Source organism: Acipenser ruthenus, chromosome 2, assembly GCF_902713425.1.
Source record: "Acipenser ruthenus chromosome 2, fAciRut3.2 maternal haplotype, whole genome shotgun sequence".
Taxonomy (NCBI): Eukaryota; Metazoa; Chordata; class Actinopteri; order Acipenseriformes; family Acipenseridae; genus Acipenser; species Acipenser ruthenus.
This window is the reverse complement of record NC_081190.1, coordinates 33,666,031-33,690,430: the sequence shown is the minus strand read 5'-3', so window position 1 is coordinate 33,690,430 and position 24,400 is coordinate 33,666,031. Positions and strand designations below refer to the sequence as shown.

Genomic DNA, 24,400 nt, shown 5'->3' with positions numbered 1-24,400 from the left:
TATAACAAATTACAAATAAATCAGATTGTTTATTAAATTATGTAAGACATAGCAAAGCACGTTTCTTAGTTGTGTTGCACATTTAACAATTAATCCAGACTAAATATACAGTATCTATACAAAACATTTCAAACATCTAGGTTTAAGTTGGCAAATTTCATATATTATGCTTGAACCCAACTTTACCATTTTTATATTACCTGGTTCATGAGCACGTGGTATTGAAATATATTAAAATCCGTAATGGTGCATTAATGTTCTGTTGGCAGAACAAACAATTTAAGGGTTACAGGAGATCATGTATATGCCTATCTTTAAAGCATTAGTGACATTCCATAGTTGCAGTGCATTGGGCAGGTCTGTCTGCAATTAATTTGTAGAACTTGCAAATGAATAATGTTAATTAAAAAAAAAAAAAAAGTTTACTCAATTTAAACAGGATTTGTTTTCATTCAGTACATCCTCCTACATCCTACAAGCGTGACTTTGTTTTGTTACATTCTATAATTCCAGAGGACTGCAGTTTGGCGATCTCATCTTTGCTGTATCCGTGTTCTGCCAGTACCAAATCAGTATGCTCTCCTATTAAAGGGCCCCCACTGAGACAGGGCATAGCCGGTGTCCGAGAAAGCAGGGGGGCTGGTCTAGGGCTAATCTCCCCCTGGGCATCGACAATGAAAGATCCTCGCTCCCTGTTGTGCGGGTGAGAGCTGACTTCATCCAGAGACAAGACAGGCGTCACACAGGCATCAGTTCCATCAAAGATCTTTGACCACTCTGCTTGAGTCTTGCTGGCAAAGGTTTCTGTAAAAATTCTCTTCAGCTCGGGCCAATCAGAAAAGCTCATCTGCAGTGGCAATTGAGAAGAATCCAAATCAAGACCTAAAATAATAATAATACAAATCATTAACAAACATGTTGATAACACACGCTTCAGTATAGTTAACTACACACATATGATGGCCTCCATATTGCCTGTCATCAGGTAGATGCTACCCATAATAATTATTAAGGATCTATAGTGCATCCTATATTGAAATGGTGCTTGTGTTACACAAAAATCATTTTAGGCAGAATAGTAATTTACCTACTGTTAGTTTCATAATGGGGTTATAAGGAACCATGCTGGGTGCTACATCATTAACCCTATGTCAGCGGCAAAGGGTGCAAATGCACTCCAGCATGTTTAAAATGAACATATCCTTATATGTGATTAAACCTTAAATCTATTACTTTTATTTTGATATTTTGATACCAAGTACGTTCTTGTCTGAAAGGTGAGTAATCCTTCTTCAAGGTGCACAGGGTAAATCTTTGGGATGCCCCCTTGCTACCTTCCGAGGGCTGTAAACAATACACACATACCACGATCACAGCTCCTGCTTACTGGGAAAATAGTATTATTTGCTGAACATTTGACTGCATATATATTTATTATAAACCTATTATTATTATTATTATTATTATTATTATTATTATTATTATTATTATTATTATTATTATTATTATTATTATTAATTAGTAATTTGGCAGATGCTTTTATCCAAAGCGACAGAGGTGAACTACGCAACTGCTGTTGCAGTCAAAGGTCTCATCCGAAGGATATATACACACGTACATATATAATATACCAGTTTTCCTATAGAACTGCAGCTTCAGCAAATCTGGTGCTTATAGTCTACAAACAGAGCTAAAATACCAGCACTTTAGCAGGTTAATGATATTAAAATTATCCAGTCAAAATGTTTAGTACTTAATATTGGTAGTAAATCAGGCTACCCTACTTGCCCGCATTTCACTACATATTATTCTTTAATAATAATAATAATAATAATAATAATAATAATAATAATAAATTAAGAAGAAATACCTGAATCTGAATCAGTGCAAGGCTCTGGCCAGCAGAATGTGGTTACATATTTTGTCCTGTTAGATGAACCAGTATATCAGTAGTCCACACCAGTTCAACAAATACAGCTGTGCTAACTTAATACATATTTTGATACAAATCTGATTTTTTTTCCTTTCATAGGTACCCATTATACAGTAGATGCTACTAAAATCTAGTGTACAATGAATTGCATCTTATTGTTAAGGGACAGAAAAGTTTAGGCTAAAGCAATCAGCTATCCGATGACCAGTCACGAAGATAACGAAAGTAAGCGTAAAGGGCTTCGTTATTTATTTATGTATTTATTGCAAAGGCTTTTTTTTATTTTTAATTTGCAGTACCTTCAGTATTTTTTTATAACCCTGCTTATAAATCAACCTAAGTATAAACCCCTCGTACTGTATGCTTATTTTTTCCCATTTGATCAAAGAAACTTTACAATAACGGATTGCTTGGCACATTGTTGTAAAAAAAAAGTTACACAAGGTTACGTCGCAAATGGGATTTTCACTGCTGAAGTCTTCTTAGCATAATGTATGACTTTCAGACTTGTTTCCATGCAAACAAACCAGATTTTTTACCCACCCTTTAAAGTCGTACAATGTTTTAGATGCACACCTCCTACAGAGTGTGGAATGTGCGTGGTGTGTCCGTGCTACGTCACATAAATAGTGACTGTAGAGAAAGAGTGGTGACTTTCTAAACTTTTATTATTATTATTATTATTTAATTTTAAGCAGACGCCCTTATCCAGAGCGACTTACAATTGTTACAAGATATCACATTATACATATATCACATTATTTTTACATACAATTACCCATTTATACAGTTGGGTTTTTACAGGAGCAATCTAGGTAAAGTACCTTGCTCAAGGGTACAACAGCAGTGCCCCACCGGGGATTGAACCCACGACCCTCCGGTCAAGAGTCCAGAGCCCTAACCACTACTCCACACTCAACCCTTTAAAACAACCATTTTTTATTTTTGTTTTTTTTGCCCCTTGGCCACAATTATAGATCAAAAACATCAATAATGTCTTTGGAATAGCAATGTTTGCAGAAATCCACCACCAGAAAGCACAACTCTGGTCACATGACGCTCATGGCGAATCAAACCTGCAGAACAGACATACTACAGCAGACCAAATCAAATACATCTTCAACAACGGGAACATAGGAACTATGAATTGTGGGTTTTGGAAGAAGGTTAGGGTATTTTTTTTAATGCATTTTAGAGTGCTCAATTATGTTACCCATGTTTTTCAGCCCAATTAAGAATGTCCAGTTGTGCTCACCACAGGAGAAATGTGGGTCAGTGAGTGTTCTCTACACACAGATGTCTGCAGGTTTCAATTGCTAATATACGATTACAGTGCTCCCACATTCCAAGTATGACCACAGCTTCCATTTGCCCCATAATGCCCATCTGCTACCACTTGGTCCTTAAAGGGTTAAGGGAAAGCACTGTTCTCTAGCAAGTTCCAAAAGTGAACACGAGTAAATGCAGGAAGAAATTAATTAAAAAAAAAAAAACATGACAATTTAAAATTGGGTATGACTGGAACAATGGATTAAAATCTCTGAGAAGAAACAATTTGGCTCAATTCTCAGAAGTCTTGACTCATGGTAAAATAGCTGGCAATAAAAAAAAGGATATTTCATTAAATCACAAATTTGATGTTCTTTTACCTCACATAAAAAGATGAATATGATCCAATCGTAATTATAGTGCTGTATAAAATATTAATAATATTATACTACTACAACTAATAATGAAACTACAACCAAACATCTAAGTTATATATTTCAAGTTCTCTTAAGCACTCTCAGAGGTGTTTTTTTTTATCATTTTTTATTTTGTAACATTATTTTCTGTACTTTATATAAAAAAACAAAAAAGAAAAAACAAACAGGGGTTAATTAAAGCAGGGGTTTTCAACCACAAAAAGTATTTAGGTACCAGTAAGCAGCAGGATTGCAGTTTGGAGTTTACAGAAATAACAAAATCACAATGTGTATGGGGCAATTTACGTACGTTACAGTGCACATATTTTGTTAGACGATCAAACTTGCCTTTAATGAGTTCCTCATAAAACTGGGGCTCAATAGCACCCACTGCCATGTACTTCCCATCCGCAGTCTTGTATGTTTCATAAAAGGGCGCCCCACTATCTAACATATTCTCTCCCCGCGATCTGTTCCAAAGGCCAAGGTTTTGGGATTTCCACAGAAAGGATCCAACATAAGCCGCTCCTTCGACCTACAATACACAAGTTGAAACAGTGGAAGATCAAAGAAACTGCATCACATAATAACATCAAAAAACTGTCAACCACTGACAAATTTGAACTCTGCAAATAACAGGAACTGATAACTTGCAAGCAATTTATTTTTTGTTCCTTGCTATCAGTGTGTTAGCAATTCCATTTTTCTTTTTATCTGGATGAACCTCTTAAGAGAAGCAGGTGGTCAGTAGTGTAATGGCACCTGATACACTGTGAATCACCAACTGATGGTGAATCACCTACTTGGTCCTTTTTATGTTGTGTTTTTTTTGTAGTATCATGCTGTTTTATCTGGGTGTAAAATCAAACTCATTACTCAAAGCATGAAAAATGTACAATTAGTCAGTGGATGGAAAGAGATATTTCATCAATTCCACAGAGCTTCTGATTTTCTCCTTATTATAAATACAATTATGTAAGTATATATTGTAAAGTGATACACTATACAGATATTGGTATTTATGTAGTTCACTATTTAAATGTATAGGAGTATGAGTAAATACAAATATTCCTTTTGTATCATTCCAGTTGAAATGAATCAAGAGGGGTTGCTTGAAACCTTACATCAAGGACTTCATCAATTCATTATTTTTTGTTAGAAATCTATTGAAACAAATGTTAAATTATACCAACATTAGTGGCTTATACCACATCAGTGACTTGGAAACTCATGAAAGCTGTCTAACTACATATTGTAAATGTATATTATACTGAATAATGGCAAGGATCGTCCTATTCATTTCAGTGGGCAACGGTATGTGACCTCATAGCCATAGCGATATCGCAGGACATCACCACTGTTCTCTTTAACCCTTTGCAGGGTCTGACTAACATGACTTGCAGAGGTTGGGCTCACATGACTTGACATGGCTTGTATCATTGCAAATAGCCAACAAGTTTCACTAAAAGTTTCAATATACCCTACGATTACCTAGTTTGAATATAAAAAAATAAAATAAAAAAAGGTTTTACAATTGACTCAATTTCTTTAGACATGTCATTGTAAAGTGTAATTTAGTGATCTCCTACCTAAACACTGTAAAATGACCAGTGGTAGCCAGAACCCTGAAGAACTAGGATCAGAAATAATGTTATAAATGCCATGTGTGGTTTTGATTTTTGCACAACTGTTTGACGGGTGCGCAGGCTCATCTACTTCAGATTCTTTGCTAGAGAGATCTGTCATGCCATCAAAAAAAGGGTCGGTAAGTACTCTTGGTTATGCAAAGCAATTTAATGTGCTCTCTGTTAATGCGTGCGCTTTGAAGGAATGGTATACAGCAATTCAAAACAGACACTAAAATGCTGCACCACATTAAAAAAAAAAAGGATCTTTATTGGCTCGGGCTTCACAGAAATGTGTTTTGATTGGCGATTGGTTTCTCATAGGAATATTTCACTGCCATTTAATATTTTGTTAATTTATTTTTGGCTTTATGAACATTTTAGGTTATTTAATATGATTTCAGGTAAGTTTTGTACTTGTGATCGCCAAATCTCAAAACAGAAAACAAAAACTTTGCTAAAAAAAAAATCTAATAAAATTGATTGTCTGGAGAAAAAAAAAACCACACACACACACAAACTAATTCAACCAAAATGATAATGAGCAGCCTGCAAAGGGTTAAACCTATTTTTGTTTTAAGCCTATTTTGTGCCTCACAATTCACCCGAGGCATAGCAATATCCCATGACACACACCCTATTGTGTTATATTGCTTAATTTTCATATATTATTATTTATTATTATTATTTATTTCTTAGCAGACGCCCTTATCCAGGGCGACTTACAGTCATAAACAAAAATACATTTCAAGAATCACAGTACAAGTAATAATACAATTAAGAGCAAGATAAATTACTTTTCAGGATGTACTGAGCTAAAACTATTACTTAACAGACTCTCGGTATTTAAAAACAACATATTTCTTTCCTGCGTTGTTGTGTAGTAATGGCTTTCTGCATAAGGTATTAATCATGTAACAGATTATGTATAAGTTTTTCATTATGTTTAGATTGTGTTTCAGTGTGCTTTTATAGTTATGTTGTCTTAATGTGTTTAATAATTCAGTTGCTTTATTAATATGCTTTTATATTAAGTTTATATGCAGTACTGTGTAAGTTTTGAGTTCTTTCATTTCCCATCGGCAAAACCAGCTACGTGCAGTTTTGCATAGCCTAACACGACTCAGTCACAGACTGGTGTCTGAGCTAAATGGCAAAAGACAGGAGACTAGCAGAGATAGTGTGAGATGGGGGAGGGGAACTGAAAGACAAGACGGATGCGCCCTGCTATGTACAACGTGGTATGCAACCCGTCATGGACAGAGCGCAACCCCCCCTCCCCTCCCCTATCCCCTGCAGAGAGAGTGTGTAATGATAGAGTGGAAACCCCTATCATTGGACAGAAGTAAGACAAATGGGAGTGGAATCACCAGTTGCTTACAAAGGTAATAACATAAAATCTTGTAAAAGTTTGTTAGTCTTTTCATCCCTTTTGAACTGACTCAGTGGATATCTGTTTTCCGATACAAAAATATGCACCGAGCTGACCTGGTCCGAAGTCAGTTTGTAACTTGTGCATATATAGGTGCTTTCACACAGAGGAATTATGACGGTTCAGAACCGCCACTGTAGCAGCTTATAGGTCTGTGTGAATTGCCTATACTGCCACAGAACCGTCATATTTTATGCCGTCTCTAAACCAACTCGCGAGGTAGTTCAGAGACAACACTGAACCGTCATAACTGCCTGTGTGAAAGGCTATACCGTCACTGAAGCGCTGTGGTTTCAAAGTCAACATGACACGTCACTATAGCGCTTAATTTGTGCCTGAGCTTGAGTCATAGTGCCGGTACCTATAGTTAAAAATCTCATAAAATGCTTTCTTTTTAAAATCTCAACACAGTTGCATTAAGTCTGCAAGTTCTTGTGTGCGCGTTAAAGAGAGACAGTCTGTCCGCTGCCACGTTTGTAGCCTACTTTAAATTACTTTACGATTTCAGCTTGAGTGCCTTTAAGTAAGATGACACTGGCTGCAACTCTATTCTCGTTTTTTATACACAAATAAGCTTACTTGATTTGAAAAACGTCATGAATGATACAAGCAACTTCTTACACTACTTGGTTTGATTAAATGAGTATACAACAAAATATGAAAGCTCAACATTAATTTCAACAAAGAACAACGGCAACTTTTTAATGAAAAAAAAATATTGTAGCCTACTTCAATAGGAACATTAGCCTGCTATATTATATTAAACCAAAACAATAAAAATAATAACAATCTAGTTCTCTTGCCTTTTTCAATGAATATAATTTAATGTGTTAGGTCTTGTCAGTGAACAGTCTGTTGTTGCCATGAGAACAATCTGTTGATTGACAGGTTTGAAAGTTGTACTCGCGCGATCTCTTTGGCTGTGTGAAAGGGTTATGACAGTATTACACCGGCATAGATTGTGCAATTTCATGCTGTGTGAAAGGGTATTTTACACACTCGTTAACGTTTCAGAGATGGCACAGTAGCTGCCTTTCTGTGTGAAAATGGTATATGATTGTATTGGAGTTATACCTTTATTTTTATATAAAGTGTTTTTGAATCAAAAAACATTTGTCATCTTATTTTTTCAGTACAGTTGCACATATTCCAGCAATGTTTTTTTTTTCAAAATAATTGAGGTTGTTTCAGTATTTTTTGTATCATATCACTGGTCATAAATCAGTTTTGAGTAGTTATTTTCATTTGATATCAGTTAGGCATCAGGTTTTCCCATAAAAATGTCAGATTAACCAAACGAATGCTGAGGAGAGGCTTTGGGAACGAATGAAATGTTTCTGATTGAACAGGTGCACAGTCAATGTTGTGAATAACTACTCAAAACTAATTTTGTATAATTTGCATTTTTTAATATCTTTATAAACTCCCTGATAATATAATTATTTGACAGTCCTCTGTTCTGCCCATACAGTGGAAGCCAGTTATTAGCAATCCTGATAAAGACAATGTTCGGTTATTAGCAAAGTTTTCCCAGGATCCAATCTCATCCCGTAGACTTTACTGTTAACGGAATTCAGTTATTAGCAATCTGCCACACCACTTATTGACAACTTCATCAGTTTCCAAGGTTGTACATGCTTTATGCAGACTTTATAACACTGAATTCACAGCTGTTGTTGGAAATAAATAGGCTACATTAAGATGCCCAGTGCGTCGTTTATTACATTATTTCATATACATGTACTAGTGGGTAAGCCTATAGGCACCAGAACAAAAATAGTTTAAATGTTCTATATCAGGAAGGGTTGTATGTAGTTGGACTCATGACAGAATGCATGTATTTGATGAACCTTAAGGAGGCTCAGGATGACTCATTTAAGTCCTTTATTGTTGTCAATTTTATCAGTCTCACTCCAAGGATAAAGGAAATGCAAATGAATTTTAATGGCATATTTCTAAATATCACCTATAAGAATGACATTACAGACTCATTGTCTTGCAGTCTTTCAGTTACAAGACAATGGGGTCTCTATCCAATTGATCTAAACTGTGGTGGATCTAAATACTGCTGCCAATCAAATCATTCTCTACCTGTCCTCTGAGGGTCAACTTTTCTGTTTTTGCTCATTTACCAGAGGATCTACTGCATTTTATCATATTGTGCATATGTTCTGCTGCATATCACAGTTTATCCCAAGCATGCGGATTTAGGCAGGATTACATCATAAAGCCTAAAAGCTGGGCTTTAAGCTACATCAAAAATAATTTTCTATCAACATTCCTTAATATCCACCTATGATTATAGGTACATTTAGAATTCTTTTTAATATTGCTAGATACATCACAGTCTTGTGGCCCAAAGGCACATTTTCTAATAGGAAAACTGTATAAAACTTGCAAGAAACAGCTTAGTTGCAGGAATGAGCAGCTATTGTTCTGAGCAACGTTTCATACCATTTAAACAATTGTATTGCCTTTACTCAGGCTTCAAAATAGAGAATGTTGTGTTAAATTGTTCATAGTGAATATACAATTTGTAAAACTACAGAAAAAAGACCTTTCAAAGTAGCTCTGCTGTGTTGCTACATTCTATTTGTATTTAAGATTTAAACTGGAAGAAAACAATACTCACCATGCTTGTATCAATCACCTGTCCTTGGCCAGATTTCACCCTCTCCAACAGGGCCAAGACAATCCCCATTGCACATATTAGGCCTCCTCCAGCAAAGTCAGCCAGCAGATTGAGGGGTGCATACGGGTTCTCATTGTGCCTCCCAAGCATAGACAGCAAACCTGGATTGAGCAAATGTAAAGACAAAGAATTTCAACAGATCCAACAAGACCTGAACATTCTGGCCCAATAAGGCATTTTACATTCTATAAAAAAAGAGAATATTCACTCATAAACCAGGCCAAATGTAATATTTAAGATGCATCATTTGTTTTTCATAAGGTGGCCCACAGGGCACTGACAAAGGCATTAGCTGAAATGTTTGTATACTTGACTTGCCCAAAGCAAAGGATTTTGTAGGCAATTTGGGTAAAGTTAGTTTTTTTTTGTTTGTTTTTTCTTGTTATTTAAAGCTGTATAAGGATAGTGGCACCCTAATGTCCTTAATGCTTTTGCTGTTTATATCTGGAGGCATGTTCCTATCACACAATTCAGCACATGATTAATATGCACGGTTGAAAATGTTGAGGTAGCTTGAGCATACTGCCCATCCATAAAGTACCTGTCTGTACATACTGCTTTTAGTCATCTGCCTTATGAGCACTAGTAGGTTAATTCCATGCCAAATCAGCTTTCTCCATAATAATAATACAAAACACAGAATGTTTACTTAAGGTAAAATACATACTCCTTCACATACTATCAAAGATCATTCAAATAATCAAACTATACATATACTGTAGTGCCTACCAGTACAGTTTACAACATATAACTTTGTTGAGCAAAATACATATTAAAAAACCTCCTTCCTACCTGCCAAGGGGTACAGCAACCCAATTGTAACTAGATCAGAGTCACTGTCCTGACTCTTGATTACAAGTATAAAACCTCCCTGTTGATTAGCCCATAACTCTTCTGCTAGCACAGATTAACCTCAACTTTCAAAAGTGACTGTGTGACACCAGCTCTTACCCTTGTCAAAGGCCTACACAGAAGACTCTCAATTGACAACTCATCAATTATTTTCCAATTTGAGGCTCAGAGGGAAGATTGCCAGGAGACAAAATTAAACCCTGTGACTCATAAACCTTCAAACATCAAATCCCTTTAGCTGACTTAATGTCTCGGTCCATTAAAATATTTCAGGAGTGTAGGAATTGATAGATAAAATGGTAGCCATATTAGTCCAGGGATGATAGACAAAGACAAGGAGATGTGATACATTTTATTGGACTAACTAAATAATAATTAATCACAAGCTTTCGAGACCTCAAGGTCTCTTCTTCAGGTGAAAGTAGGAAAGAGAGATTGATGTTTACATTTGAAAGGTGGCATCAGAACTTTAACAAAAACAACCCATTTTGAATCACTACAATTCTAATGTAAGAAAAAAAGCTGCATAATAAAATATGACAATGTACACACACACATATATAAACATATTAAAAATAAAGTAAAAATAATAATTAAAAAAATATATACAAATACACATACATATATACACACACACATATATATATATATATATATATATATATATATATATATATATTGTAACACGACTGGTACTCAGTGACGTTCGTTGCCCCTTTTAAAAATTGACCCAAGACACAGAAAATTGATTTTAACGCGCTGACGCGCTATTTTCTAATAAACAAACAAAATAAATAAAATAAACCCCTAGCTCCTTCGGAGCGCTAATTAAACTTCCAGGAACCCCTGACTACAAAGTGGGATGGCTAAGCCATTTCCCCACAAAACAAAACAAAACACACACAGGTTTACACTCCCAAAAGGTTTCACACTATCTTTTTTCCTTTTTTTCGCCAGCACGCACTTGCAAGCGGGCTCTTCACACAGCAGCCCGAGTACACTGGCTGCTTTCTTTTTATACCTGGCAGCTGGCCTTAATTTGCAATAACAAGGCCAACTGCCAGAACAATTACCAAATGAAAATTAAACAATTAACAATGAACTAAACAAGTGCACACGCACATGTTTTCTGCAGGGAGGATTTAACCCCCTCCCTGCTGTCTTACACTATATATATATATATATATATATATATATATATATATATATATATATATATATATATATATATATATAATAATGAAAGAAAAGTTTTTTTCAGGACGTTTCGGGCAAAAGCCCTTCTTCAGCTGTTGAAAAAGAAAATTAGAACAGCTAAAATTAGACAATGCGACACACAGAAGAATAAAATACTGTAAATAGATAAATAGACTGAACACGATTATGCCAGCAGGACTCAACAGAAAATGAACTAATTAACTCCAATAAGTATATAACATTTAAATAAATAAATAAACAAAATTAATTCAAAAGTTGTGCATACTGATGCGCTGGGGAGGCCAAATCAAGCCTGATCCTCAGAGCCAGCATTGCATGATAATATAAATATAAGTTTATATAAAATAATGTTAATTAGAATTAATACATTTTAAAGATATAAGTACACCATTACATCATGTAAGAATAAATCATTCTTGGGCAGCTGGCTCTTTGAGCTAATTATATAAATAAATAAATATATATATATATATATATATATATATATATATATATATATACACACACAGTGCCTTGCAAAAGTATTCAGACCCCTGACCAATTCTCTCATATTACTGAATTACAAATGGTACATTGAAATTTCGTTTTGTTTGATATTTTATTTTAAAACACTGAAAGCAAGATATTTCAGTTTTTTATTTTTCTTAAAAATATTTCCCAACATAAAACCAATGTCACCTTACAATAATTGATTTTGAGTTTCAGTATTTTAAAATAAAATATCAAACAGAACGAAATTTCAATGTACCATTTGTAATTCAGTAATATGAGAGAATTGGTCAGGGGTCTGAATACTTTTGCAAGGCACTGTATATATATATATATATATATATATATATATATATATATATATATATATATATATATACACACACACACACACACACATATATATATATATGCAATGTATATACACAAGTACTATAAATTGTAATGAGGTAGAAAACGAGTTTCCCTATCGAGTCCTTTGTTTTTTGAGTCCAGGAATTTTATAAATTTAAGTTCCCAAGTTCTCCTCTCTTGTGTGTTTTTGAAATTGCCCTTTAAAACAAGAACCATCAGATCATGCAGAGAATGGTTCGGCATGTTGAAATGGCTGCCAATAGGAGTGCTGGTAATTCTCCTACCTAAGTCCCATCGGAGCATTTGTTACATTTAATCATGTAGATTACATTTCTGGATCTGCAGGTAAATGATCCTTTTATCTCTAGTTTCCCTTTTGTTGTGAGGATGGTATTCTGCATAGAGATATGGGGACAGGTTTTGCATCTTTTGGTATTGTAGGGTTTAGTTCCATTGTGTGCATTGTTTAGGTCAGTTGGTAGTTTGCTCCCGATGATAAGCTGGGAGAGGTTAGGTGGTTGTCTGTAGGATAGGAGAGGTGTGTCAAAGAAAATATTGGAGAGGGTGAAATCTTCAACTAAAATTGGGTGTAATTCTTTGATGATTTTGCGGAGAGGTCGTAGGGATGGATTGTATGTAACAGCTAAGGGTACTCTAATAGACACAGGTTTCACTTTGTATTCCAACAATTTTTCCCTTGGTATGCTGATGGCATGTTCCATTTCTCTGTCAGTCTGTTTTGGAGAATATCCTTGTTGGATGAAAGCATCACGAAGTCTGCAAAGATGTCTGTTTCTGTCAGTCGTTTCAGAGCAGTTCCAGTGGTAATGAACAGCTTGACTGTAAATGACAGATTTCTTTGTGTGATGTGGAGGAAACTAGAGATGTGGAGGTATCTTTGGCTATCAGGGGATGGTAATTATTGAGAGCATGGTGGAATTGGTGTAATGAGGCCTCACTTTCTGTCCAGATAATAAAGATGTTGTTTATGTATCTTAAGTACAACTGTGGTTTGTAAGGATGTTGCTCTAAAAATTCTTTTGTCCAGACTGGCCATGAAGAGATTAGCGTGTTGTGGTGCAATTTTAGTCCCCATGGCTGATCCCATGATCTGTTGATAATATTTGTTGTTAAAGGTAAAATAGTTGTGCGTAAGAATAAATTCAATTAGTTTGCCAATGATGCTAAGAATTTTAGACAGGCTGATATACCATCGTGACAAGGGATGTTGGTATACAGGGCCTTCACATCCATAGTGACTAGTATAGAATTTGTGTAGTGTCCTGGATGAAACTATCTGTTTCTATGCTGGCACTACATCCACTTGTTGGTGTCCAGTCAAAGCTTTTAGTGATGTTACTTCTGTTGTATGGAGTTTGTATAGCAATGTTGTTGTCAAGATGATGGAAAAACTCCTTTAGTCTGAGGCGTCTGAAAAATGCTTCCAAGTCTCCACAGAATTTTATTTTGTCCAGGTTTTGCGACGGGCAAAATGTCAAACCTTTCGATAGAACTGAAGTTTCTGCTTGAGTTAAATTGTGTTTAGAAAGGTTTACGACGGAGAGTTGGTTAATAGGAGTGTCTCTTGTTGTTTTAGATTTCTCTAATTTATCCAGTTTTTTTTTTTTTTTTTTTTTTAATTTTCAGTTGCATGTCTGCCTGTAGATGTTTCTTGTAATGTTCCTTAGATTTAGTATAGAAGTCTGCAGCTGTGCTGTTTTTTGTTTCTAGGTTAATATACAGTGTTTCAATCTGTTTCTTTAAAGAGTTTTTCTTTGCATATATTAAGTGGATTAGGTGGTTTCTTAGTTTCTCTGAAGTCTTTTTACAAAGATGTTCTGCATACGTAGATTTGAATGTAGTGCTCAAAGGATTGTAGATGATGAGTCATTTTGGTATTAAGTTCTGTTTCTTGCATCTAGTTAGGAAGAAAATAACTGTCCAGTTTAGCTTCCTTTCTTCTCATGTTGGTAATAATTTAATTATAGTGCTTAAAAAAATGATTGAAATAGAGAAATGCATTAAACAAGATAATGTGTTTGTTCAAAATTACAGCAGAAATCACTTCTTGTATTCGTCAGTGTTGAAAAATGTGTTATATTGACAACAATCAATTTCACAACTAAAGTAACTAACCAAATGATCCAAAGACTGCTTTGGTTTTAAACTGCTGTCAATTTAAGAGTGTCAACAGTGCCACGTTAACAATGTTGAAATGTGTATTTAAAAGGAAAATATATATTTGGACTTTGAGGTTGGCAATATCAAGCATTATCACAATGTATTATTTAAACCAATGCATGCACATTCCAAAGGTGACCACAACCACACAGTAAATGAAAGAGGTTTATATGAAAGCTATGTTTGTCTAATGTATAATTTGTATAATGTTGTTTGGGCAGAGCTGAAATGCCACAATAGCATATGAATTAAAAAAAAAACTAAAAAAACACACAGAGTGAATGTACTGGTTAAAAATATTTGTATAAAATAGTTTATTGGATTATAGCCAAAGGAGGTGAACACTGTTGCAAATATGGACAGAATGATCCAATCGGCACGTAAGGGTCCCCATTTTTTCTGTGTGTATTTTAAAAGGATATCATTAAAATATTAGAGAGTTGTTTTTCAAAGGAGCAAAATAACAACTTGGGGTCTGATTGGTACCATAGGTGAAGTTATTCATTTTGCTTAGAAAGTTACAGAGCTAGTGCCCATCGGCATGACGCAGTGAAAGGTAATGTATAGAGGTTCACTTTACCTGACATAGCAACATAGTTGATGTCATGACCTGCTACCTTGGCATATGATCCACTCTGTCCAAATCCGGTCAGTCTGGCATAAATTAATCTTGGGTTATCTTTTAAAATTTCATTTGGACCAAGTCCCAGCTTCTCCATCACACCTTCAGTTAAAACAAATAACAAATAACATACTTGTGAGCATTTTGCAGTCAGGAAGTTAAACAAACAATCTTAGAAGTCCCATTTTGGGTTTTGTGTCAGCAAAGCAGCATCGCAATGCAGTTCAATAATTACAGTAAATATGAAGATTTGTTTTATTTTGTTTGTCTATATTTGTATTGAAGACTTGGTCTTGTTTCAAACTGCAGTTTCCAATACGTCAACAGTGCAACCAAACATGTTACTATCAAAAAAAAAAAAGTATATCATCATCACACCCTACTGAATATATGTAGGGGTGCACCAATAACGATTTTCTTGGCCGTTACTGATAGCCAATGGTTATCTACCCATATCGGCCGATACAGATAGGATACCGATAATAATAGACAATACAGATAAGCTATTGTAAACTACTAGAACAAGACATATATTTAAACTGTTTTACAATTATAAATGTTAAAAAATGAACAGATATCGTTTACTTGTTGTATTTATATGACAAAAATGAGCAGGTATTGTTTACTTGTTGCATATACTTCAGAAAATAAATACATAGAATAACATAGTATTATATTGTGTGCTTGACAGCAATTTATACATTTGTTTTACAACAGAGTCACACAAAAATACTACTTTGCATTTGTACTTCTAAAAACACTTCTGTCGAAAACAATATATAATGTGACGTTAACCTTTATAGCTACTTACGTTACTATGATACCGTGCTGTACTCTTGATTTCTGTTTTGGGAGTTATTCTTTCAGCACCAAGAAAGCGTGCTTGGGAAAGTGATTAGTTTTGTTTGTTTCAAAATCATAAGCCAAGTGAAAGCCATTTGGCACATCAATGGTCGTCTGTATCCTAGTAGCAGACTGATCCTAGAACTTTGTCTTTTTTTTTTTTGGGGTCCAAATAGTTCAGTAGCAATAATAACCCAATAACATCCAAAAAGGAAAGAGTGTTTCAATGGAAACCCTGTTTAAAAAATTCATGTACCAGTTTGTTAATTCTTTTTATTAAACATAATGATATTGTGTTGCTGGAAATGTTTGTTTTTAGATTTAGATTTCAAAACAACAACAAGGTTGTACATTCTGCAAAATGTTAAATGCACTTAAAAAAAGACTAATTTCTGAGAATGAGCTGCTAGCTATCATGAGCGTCATACTAGCGATCGTGTAACCACATGGTCACTTCTCTGCAAATGATTATCTTCAAGGCATAATATCCCAGGGGGTGCATCACATGAACCAGGCTGAACATTTCAAAACTGGAAAAGATAAAGGCAGGTCCTAAGATTGGTGTCTTATGACTTTGTGCTTAAAAGGTCAGAATAATCCCATAGAAATGGGATGGACTAGTTTGTTCAAAGAAAAACAATATTCAGAACACTGTGAGCACAAATCATAAAAAAAAAAATATTTCACACACACGGTACCTAATCTCTTTTTATCAGTAATGTTATCTTCAAGTGTCAGTCCTAAACTTCTTATAGCAAGGGCTTGAAGGGTAGAGCACGTTTCCAGTACAGCATTATCTGTGCTCAAGTGAAACACAGCCCCCACTTCTTAGTTCTGGGGAAATCAAACAACGAACTACGGACTTGGAAAGCATCCTTCACAATCAACAGCCTCTTAGGTGACTCCTCTGCCAGCATCTTAACTATTCGATGGGTTGTCAAGCCTAAGTAAGATCAGGTTCTCGTGACAAAATGGGACATAACACAATGGGAAACTTTTAAGTTAATAATGTGGTTTCTCCACAAGTGATCTAAAAAAAATAATATTGTAATTCTATAGATTATGAAGTGGAAAACAGAGTCAATATTTCCCAACCAAAAGAGCAAGAAGAGGCTGTGCAGCCCATCAAGGTTTTTTCCTTGCTAGCATGCCATTTGCACCAAGACAGTATATATTGGTTTATAGATGCTAAAATAAACCAAGAAATTTTGTTGATAAATTGTTTTAAATGGCCAATCAATATTCTTATTAATATCAAAGAAAAGTATAGAAAAACTTCTAGGCAACCTGGTAAAACATGCAACTGAACGCTTTTAAACAGCTGTCTGTCAAAACAATATGATTAATATAATTCCCAAATTAAGGAAAAGCTGGTGGTTTGTAATCTACAGCACAATTTTTTTTATTTATTATTATTATTATTTATTTCTTAGCAGACGCCCTTATCCAGGGCGACTTACAATCGTAAGCAAAAACATTTCAAGCGTTACAATACAAGTAATACAATACAATATTTGTTTATTTAGCAGACGCCTTTATCCAAGGTGACTTACAGAGACTAGGGTTTGTGAACTATACATCAGCTGCAGAGTCACTTACAATTACGTCTCACCCGAAAGACGGAGCACAAGGAGTTTAAGTGACTTGCTCAGGGTCACACAATGAGTCAGTGGCTGAGGTGGGATTTGAACAGGGGACCTCCTGGTTACAAGCCCTTTTCTTTAACCACTGGACCACACAGCCTCCTATATGAAAGAGCTGATATAACACAAAGACCTGCTGATGATTTTAAGAGAAGACATTTGCAATGATGAAGTTATGGGTGAATGCATTGTAAATGGCAAAATGACAATGCAAATTTATTACATCAATCTTTGTTAAGTGGGAAATGTTCTTACCGTTGCGGAAGGGCTCAATTAAAACATCACTCTCAACACACAGCCTCTTCAGAACAGCAGCCCCTTCTGGTTTCTTTATGTCCAAGGCCACTGACTGTTTACCACGGGACTGCACATCAACTGTCATGGATGCCTTGGTCCTATCCACACGGATCACTTTGGCTCCAAAATCGGATAGGATCATGCCGCAGAATGGGGCTGGAGCCAGGCCAGCAAGCTCTATCACACGGATTCCAGCCAAAGCCATATCTAGTAAGAGGATTAAAAAATGGAAAGAAACCTGAGTGTTTGAAACAATCCCCCTAAACCCTGTGTATTATTCAAACAGGACTCAGACATGCTGTACGCAGCCCGTTCATCATCTTGCTTACTCATCTGAGAACATTACCAGCTACTCTTTAGAACTTTTTTTTTTTTTTTTGAGTTTATCTGTCCATTCAAAATATACCATATTAGTAGACAGGCAGCTAAAATCCTCCCTAAAACAACTCTAATATACAGCCTGTATTTGGATCCTGTGACATCATTGTTCCAGTTAATTAAACAACCAGCTGCTGCCCTAATGGCTGTCACAAGGTTCTTCGCGACTAGAACGACAACATATTCCATTCAAACGGAACATCTAGGGCTGGCAAACTGCAGACTAGCCATATACTGTAGGTTACATTATGAAGTGGGCAACAAAATGAAACTATAATGTAGGTGTTTTCAAACATGTCTGTCAGTTATTCTAAAATATTATACATAGATTTTAATAAATAAGTATTATAAGCCGATAAAATCCAACAAGATGAGGTTTGAATTGAATCTGCAAATCCTGTTTTCTTGTAAATATAAACTGCTGGTTTCCCAGACACTGGATACAGTAGCAATTACAGTACAGGTAATTTGAAAGTGGCGTGAGTCACGCTACCTCACAACACCACTACGTTACTTTCCTGCAGCTTTGACTATTTTCATTCTACTGTCCTGCATATTTCCTCCCACTAACACTACCTTCACTCACATTTCATGGGGCATTCTTACTGTGGTCAAGGAAATCAACTGCAGCATTGCAGTACTTGCAGTATATGATAGCAACAGCAACTGTATATTTTGATATTTATGAAGCAATTACGTCTATGTTGTAGATTTGAGGATGTAATTATTTTTTTTATTTATTTATTTTTTTTATAATTTAGTCGTCGCCAATTATTTTTACCCCGGTTTTCACCCCAATTTAGCATGCCCAATTATTATCTGTATCCCTGGCTCACCGCTCGCAACCCCCCCGCCGACTCGGGAAACGGAGGCTGGAACACGCGTCCTCCGAAACGTGCTCCTTCCAAGCCGTCATTTTTCGCACTGCAGATCCACAACAATGCTACCAGACCTATAGTGCCGGAGGACAACACAGATCTGGCGGCTCCGCTGCAGAGCCACAGGCGCCCTATCGGCCACAGGGGTCGCTGATGCGCGGTGAGCCGTGGATTCCCCTGCCGACCTAAGCCCTCCCTACCCGGGCAGCGCTCAGCCAATTGTGCGCCGCCCCCTAGGAACTCTCGGTCACGGTCAGCTGTGACATAGCCTGGATTCGAACCAGCGATCTCCAGGCTATAGGGCACATCCTGCGAGGAGCGCCTTTACTGGATGCACCACTCGGGAGCCCCACATTTTGCATTTTGAACCACTGGAGTCCATCACTATTTCCGAAAGCTTCTCGCCCTTTTCTAACCGATCGATCACACAAAGTATATAAATGTCAACATATGGAATGCAACAGGTGTTTTACCTTTTACCTGTTCAAGTCTTCAAACTGGCAAACTGATATAAAACATAGCATTATTGTGAGTGGCCTGCTTCCAGCAAAACAAGTCTGACATTCATACAAACAATTATTTTTCCAACTCATAGTTGTCTTAATCATTATCCTTTTGACTGCCCCTCTTGTATCATTTTTAAGCATAATTTTTAATTTTGAATAACTTTCGATATATAACACTATAAAGCTTCCCTGTCTCGTACATGTTTGCCAGCAGCTATTTATGATTAAGAAAATGTATCTTCCAGGAAAAAAACAGAACACTGTATTATCCCCAAAGCTGAACTAAAAATAAGGGAGACATTGAAAAAGAGTAAAGCAAATCTGACCAAAACCATTTCATGTAAAAAACAAAAACAATACCTTGCTGTGTGCTTTAGACTGCTAGCCATATATCCTTTTTTATTTAATTATGGTTTGATAATCCCATAGTGGCCATGGTGGCAGTTAAAAACAGAATTAAAAAACACATATTTCGAAGATACAGTAATTTACCAAGTGCTACAGAGGTCAGTCTAAGTTAGTAAAATGTTTTAAAATCCTTTGTGTAATGAAATGTGTTTTTCATGAGACTTCACTTGTATGCCTCATCTAGCCTTCAAGAGCACAGACCAGGAAACATCATGCGGAGATGTCAATACAGTAGCTAGAAGCCATGCAGGGAACACAATTTGAAACCGTCAAAATGCATTTAACAAGAACTACCTCACTTTTCTAGCTCCCTTTTATCCCTGCTGCAGGATACAATGCCCTCATGGGCAGGTGTGTGACTGAGGCTGAACTCAAGTACTGTTGCTCTTTAGTTGCTTATTAATTCATCAATCAATAATTTGCCTCCCACAAACGTTGAAAAGCTTATGCCAACATCAGATGAATGTGGGTAATAAGTCTTAATACCATAACCAAACATGCACAGATCATACAAAATGTCCCCTGATTTAACAAGGAAGAGTCGTCTCATCAGTGAACAGTTTGATAGAGTTTCAGAACTCCTTGCATGTGCATTAAAGGCATTCTGGTTAACACAAAATGTCTGACTTCCTTTCAACTGTCCTGAAAGGTTCCGATCAAACAACATCTCTAACCTCCTAGTAATGCACCGCACAGGTCATTATTGCAATATGGGCACAAGGAGCTATGGATTTTATACATCCTATAAATATCTTTGTAGCAAAATACCTGAATTTCATAAAACCATATCAGACCCAGGCTATGTAGGCAATGCATTCAAATGTCCTCCTCTGGAACACCTGTTATTTTATGATGAGGTAATACAGTATGAAAAGCTAATGTCAATAGTACAAGTTGAGATACTAGTGCTTAAACACATCACAGTGAACACCGGCCTAATTATAACTATTTGGTAGTTCAGCGTTTGTAGGGAGTCAGCCATGAATAACTCACTGCTTTACCTTTTTGTTGTTGCTCAATGCAGTATAAAAAAAAATACATATACATAAATGTAATGCCACGCGCAATGATCTTGTTATTTATGTTCACGTACAACTACGAACATTGTATTATTATTATTATTATTATTATTATTATTATTATTATTATTATTATTTCAGTAAAACGCTTAGATCACTTGTGGACTTTTGAACTTTGTACTTTATCGCTACACGTAAAGGAAACAAGATATTATTGATATAGCTATGACTGTGATGCAATATCCACGACCAGGGAAAGTCCTTATTACAAAAATGTATTTTGTTACAACAGTTTGTAAAAATACTAACATTCCACCATATCTTTGGAATTTAATTATATCCTGGCTATCTCGTACGTGTTGTTCGAAATCCAGACCAGCGTAATTGTGCAGTACAGTTACAATGTTTCAATTTGAATTATTATTTCCATTATGATAACATGTTTTATCACTAATTGAATTTACAGGTAAACAGAATTGTAGCAGCAAGGTCATGCATGCTTCACTTTTTTGAAAACAAAAAAAACTTACTTCGCTTGCAGCTGTCTGAAGAGGCACTTCAATGCGCTGACAGTGTCATAGCTGGCGCTTCATCATGACGCAACGGCGTGGCTTCATGGGAGTTGTAGTTGAATTACAACTACGCCGAAAGTTGCTCCAAGGTTGAGTTTGGCAGTGTGAGGTAATCTTTCATAGTTCAGTTCAAAAAACGTTTTTTTTTTTTTTTTTTTATTATTATTATTTTATTCAGATAGTTGTTTCCACTGGGAAGTTTAGTTATATACATTTATTTTGTTCAGAACTGTGCAGTAGGGGGTGGGCTCGTTCTGTGTCCCTCTGTGTTTCTTGCAAATGTGTCAATTTGAAAGGCAGCATTTAACTACCATGTTTTAAAAAGCAGTATTTAACCTTTGCTAACGTGAAAATAAGTTTTGTAAAGTCGTTTAGAAATTCTGTATTTTTGGCCATAGCCTCCCATTATAGGTTACTATTTCCATGCAAGGTTGTATTTTTTTCACAATGTTTCTTTCCAGCTGAGCATGGTGAGTTGAAACGCACATTATGGGGGGAGAGAGAGAGAAGAAATTAAATTAAATAACAGATAATAACAAATGCAACTCGTGCGGGAGGACTCGCACGATACTTGTTTTGGGGTTCGTCCACTGTTTGTTTTGTCTGTCATTAAAAATGATTCATTCTTTGGAAGAATGTAATACTGTACAAATGAGTCTTATTATTATGCATTTTATGTACCTACTAAATAAGGCACTTTGTTTTTAGTTTAGTTGCGTATGTGTTCAGTTTGCACAAGTATACAAAGTGTGTTGTCGAGATCCAGAGACAACAAGCTCAATGTGTGATTTCACAACTACCAGTGCAGATACATAAATTAATTTAGACAGAGAAAGAAAACAGAAAAGTTACAGTGACGTTACAGTAGAATTGTACTTTATGTGTGTATTCCATTTTTCAGACTATAGCAGACATGTCTTGTCTCCCTAGTTCAAGAGTTTTTATGGTGTCAATTTTAACAGTCTCACTCCTAAATGAAAGGAAATAACAAAACATTTAATGGCATATTCCTAAATCACTCTCACATTTGTTTCAAATCCGGAAGTTCTGACCTTGAAAAATCTTCTATACTGGTAAAATACAATTAACGTATTTGTAACTTGATATATCCTCCACAACCAAAGAAGAATGGACCACCACGTATTGCAACTGTTTAGCCAAATGCTAAATGTAAAGATAACTATAAATCATGCCACAACTTTGCTTCTATAAACAGAATTTGAGTTGCAAATCTAGTCTCTTCATTAATTATATGTGATCTTATTTAAGTATTAAAATATTTGACTTTGACAGGGCAGAGGTAGGTGGAAATGTATATACTCTCTGTTAAGGTTAAATTGGCAATCATTTTACAAGTTTAACATGACATTATTTTGCACAGGTTTTTCTTTCTCCTCCAATCAAGTTAAGTCATATTCACATGTTTGGTTGGCCTGTCCAATTGCAAACAAAGTACACAGCAATTTACATTTACATCCCTGCCAAAATATATGTCTATGTTCTATCTTTCCTGTCATATGCAAAGTATTTTGTTTATATAGAGAGATATTGACCTTCATGCCCATTTTAGCATACCAATATAAGCTGCATATGTTGGGTCCTCCCTCTCTCAGACCCCCGTATTTTTCTACTTGCCAAGCAATACCACATTTCACAAAAAGGGAGAAAAATGTGTGAGTAATCACGACTGGAAATGAGAAGCAGCGCATAACTGTAATGCTCTGTGTGACAGCAGACGGCTGCAAACTGCCCCCATACATTTGTTTTCTTATATGAGTACATGCATCTTTGTAAATGCAACTTTATTTTATTTTTTATTTTTTCCTCAAGTGGAGGGTGGGAAATTTGGGCTGCGTAATTTGAGGGCATCTTAAATTCGAAGGAATACGGTATATTCTGCCACGACATATCAGGAGGCTGTGTGGTCCAGTGGTTAAAGAAAAGGGCTTATAACCAGGAGGTCCCTGGTTCAAATCCCACCTCAGCCACTGACTCATTGTGTGACTCTGAGCAAGTCACTTAACCTCCTTGTGCTCCGTCTTTCGGGTGAGACGTTATTGTAAGTGACTTTGCAGCTAATGCATAGTTCACACACCCTAGTCTCTGTAAGTTGCCTTGGATAAAGGCGTCTGCTAAATAAATTAATAATTACAGTTATGACATTATTATGAGATAATTAAGATTAGATAGCAGTATACCAGAAAGAAATAGACCATTGTCACTCAGTGTAAGGTTTATGCCCTTTTTTACCAACAATTTATATTTAATCATCATTTTAGGACTGAGATATATAAAATAGCGACAACTTATATATTAATAAGTTGATAGCCTTATCAGAACAAAAGCGATATTTACCCATTCTGTTTCACAGGAATGCAATGCTCTGGCTCCTTGTTCTCTCTTACATACCCTCTGTTGGGTGTAATTTATGTTTCACATTCCCGGTTCTTTCCACAGCCTTTTGCCCTATATGGTCAGCGTCTTGCTGGCTTCTCTCTAGCTTTCCCTTCCCCCAAATATAAACATATGCTGCACCTAAATTGGTTATACAAAGCAGATGTTTGACAAATTAATAATTGTGTTTTCAAATACATGCACACATTATACAAAGTAAATGTTATATAGACAATTAATCTTATTCCAATACTTCAAACATACAGATTATACAAAGTAGCTTATTATTAAAATCTAGAAAATTAAGCTCATTCCAACACATTACTGCTGCAAATAAAATTTCTAAATCAAGCTTCCAATTAGCATCTGCTCAAGACCA

General features: G+C 35.7%; 1 protein-coding gene across 2 annotated transcripts; it reads right to left on the bottom strand.

Moving 5' to 3' along the window:
• Positions 1-9: 9 nt before the first annotated feature.
• Positions 10-24,001, bottom strand: LOC131696546 (alpha-methylacyl-CoA racemase-like). 2 transcript variants are annotated; one of them, XM_058994532.1, is made up of 6 exons: positions 23,983-24,001; positions 17,825-18,073; positions 15,042-15,185; positions 9,308-9,468; positions 3,967-4,153; positions 10-882 (listed from the first exon to the last, which is right to left on the bottom strand). In XM_058994532.1, the coding sequence occupies exons 1-6, from the start codon at positions 23,984-23,986 to the stop codon at positions 473-475; spliced, it is 1,155 nt and encodes a 384-aa protein (XP_058850515.1). In that variant the 5' UTR covers positions 23,987-24,001; the 3' UTR covers positions 10-472. The 2 variants fall into 2 exon arrangements, with proteins under 2 accessions (XP_058850515.1, XP_058850521.1); XM_058994538.1 differs by lacking the exon at positions 23,983-24,001 and adding an exon at positions 21,586-21,717.
• Positions 24,002-24,400: the final 399 nt, after the last annotated feature.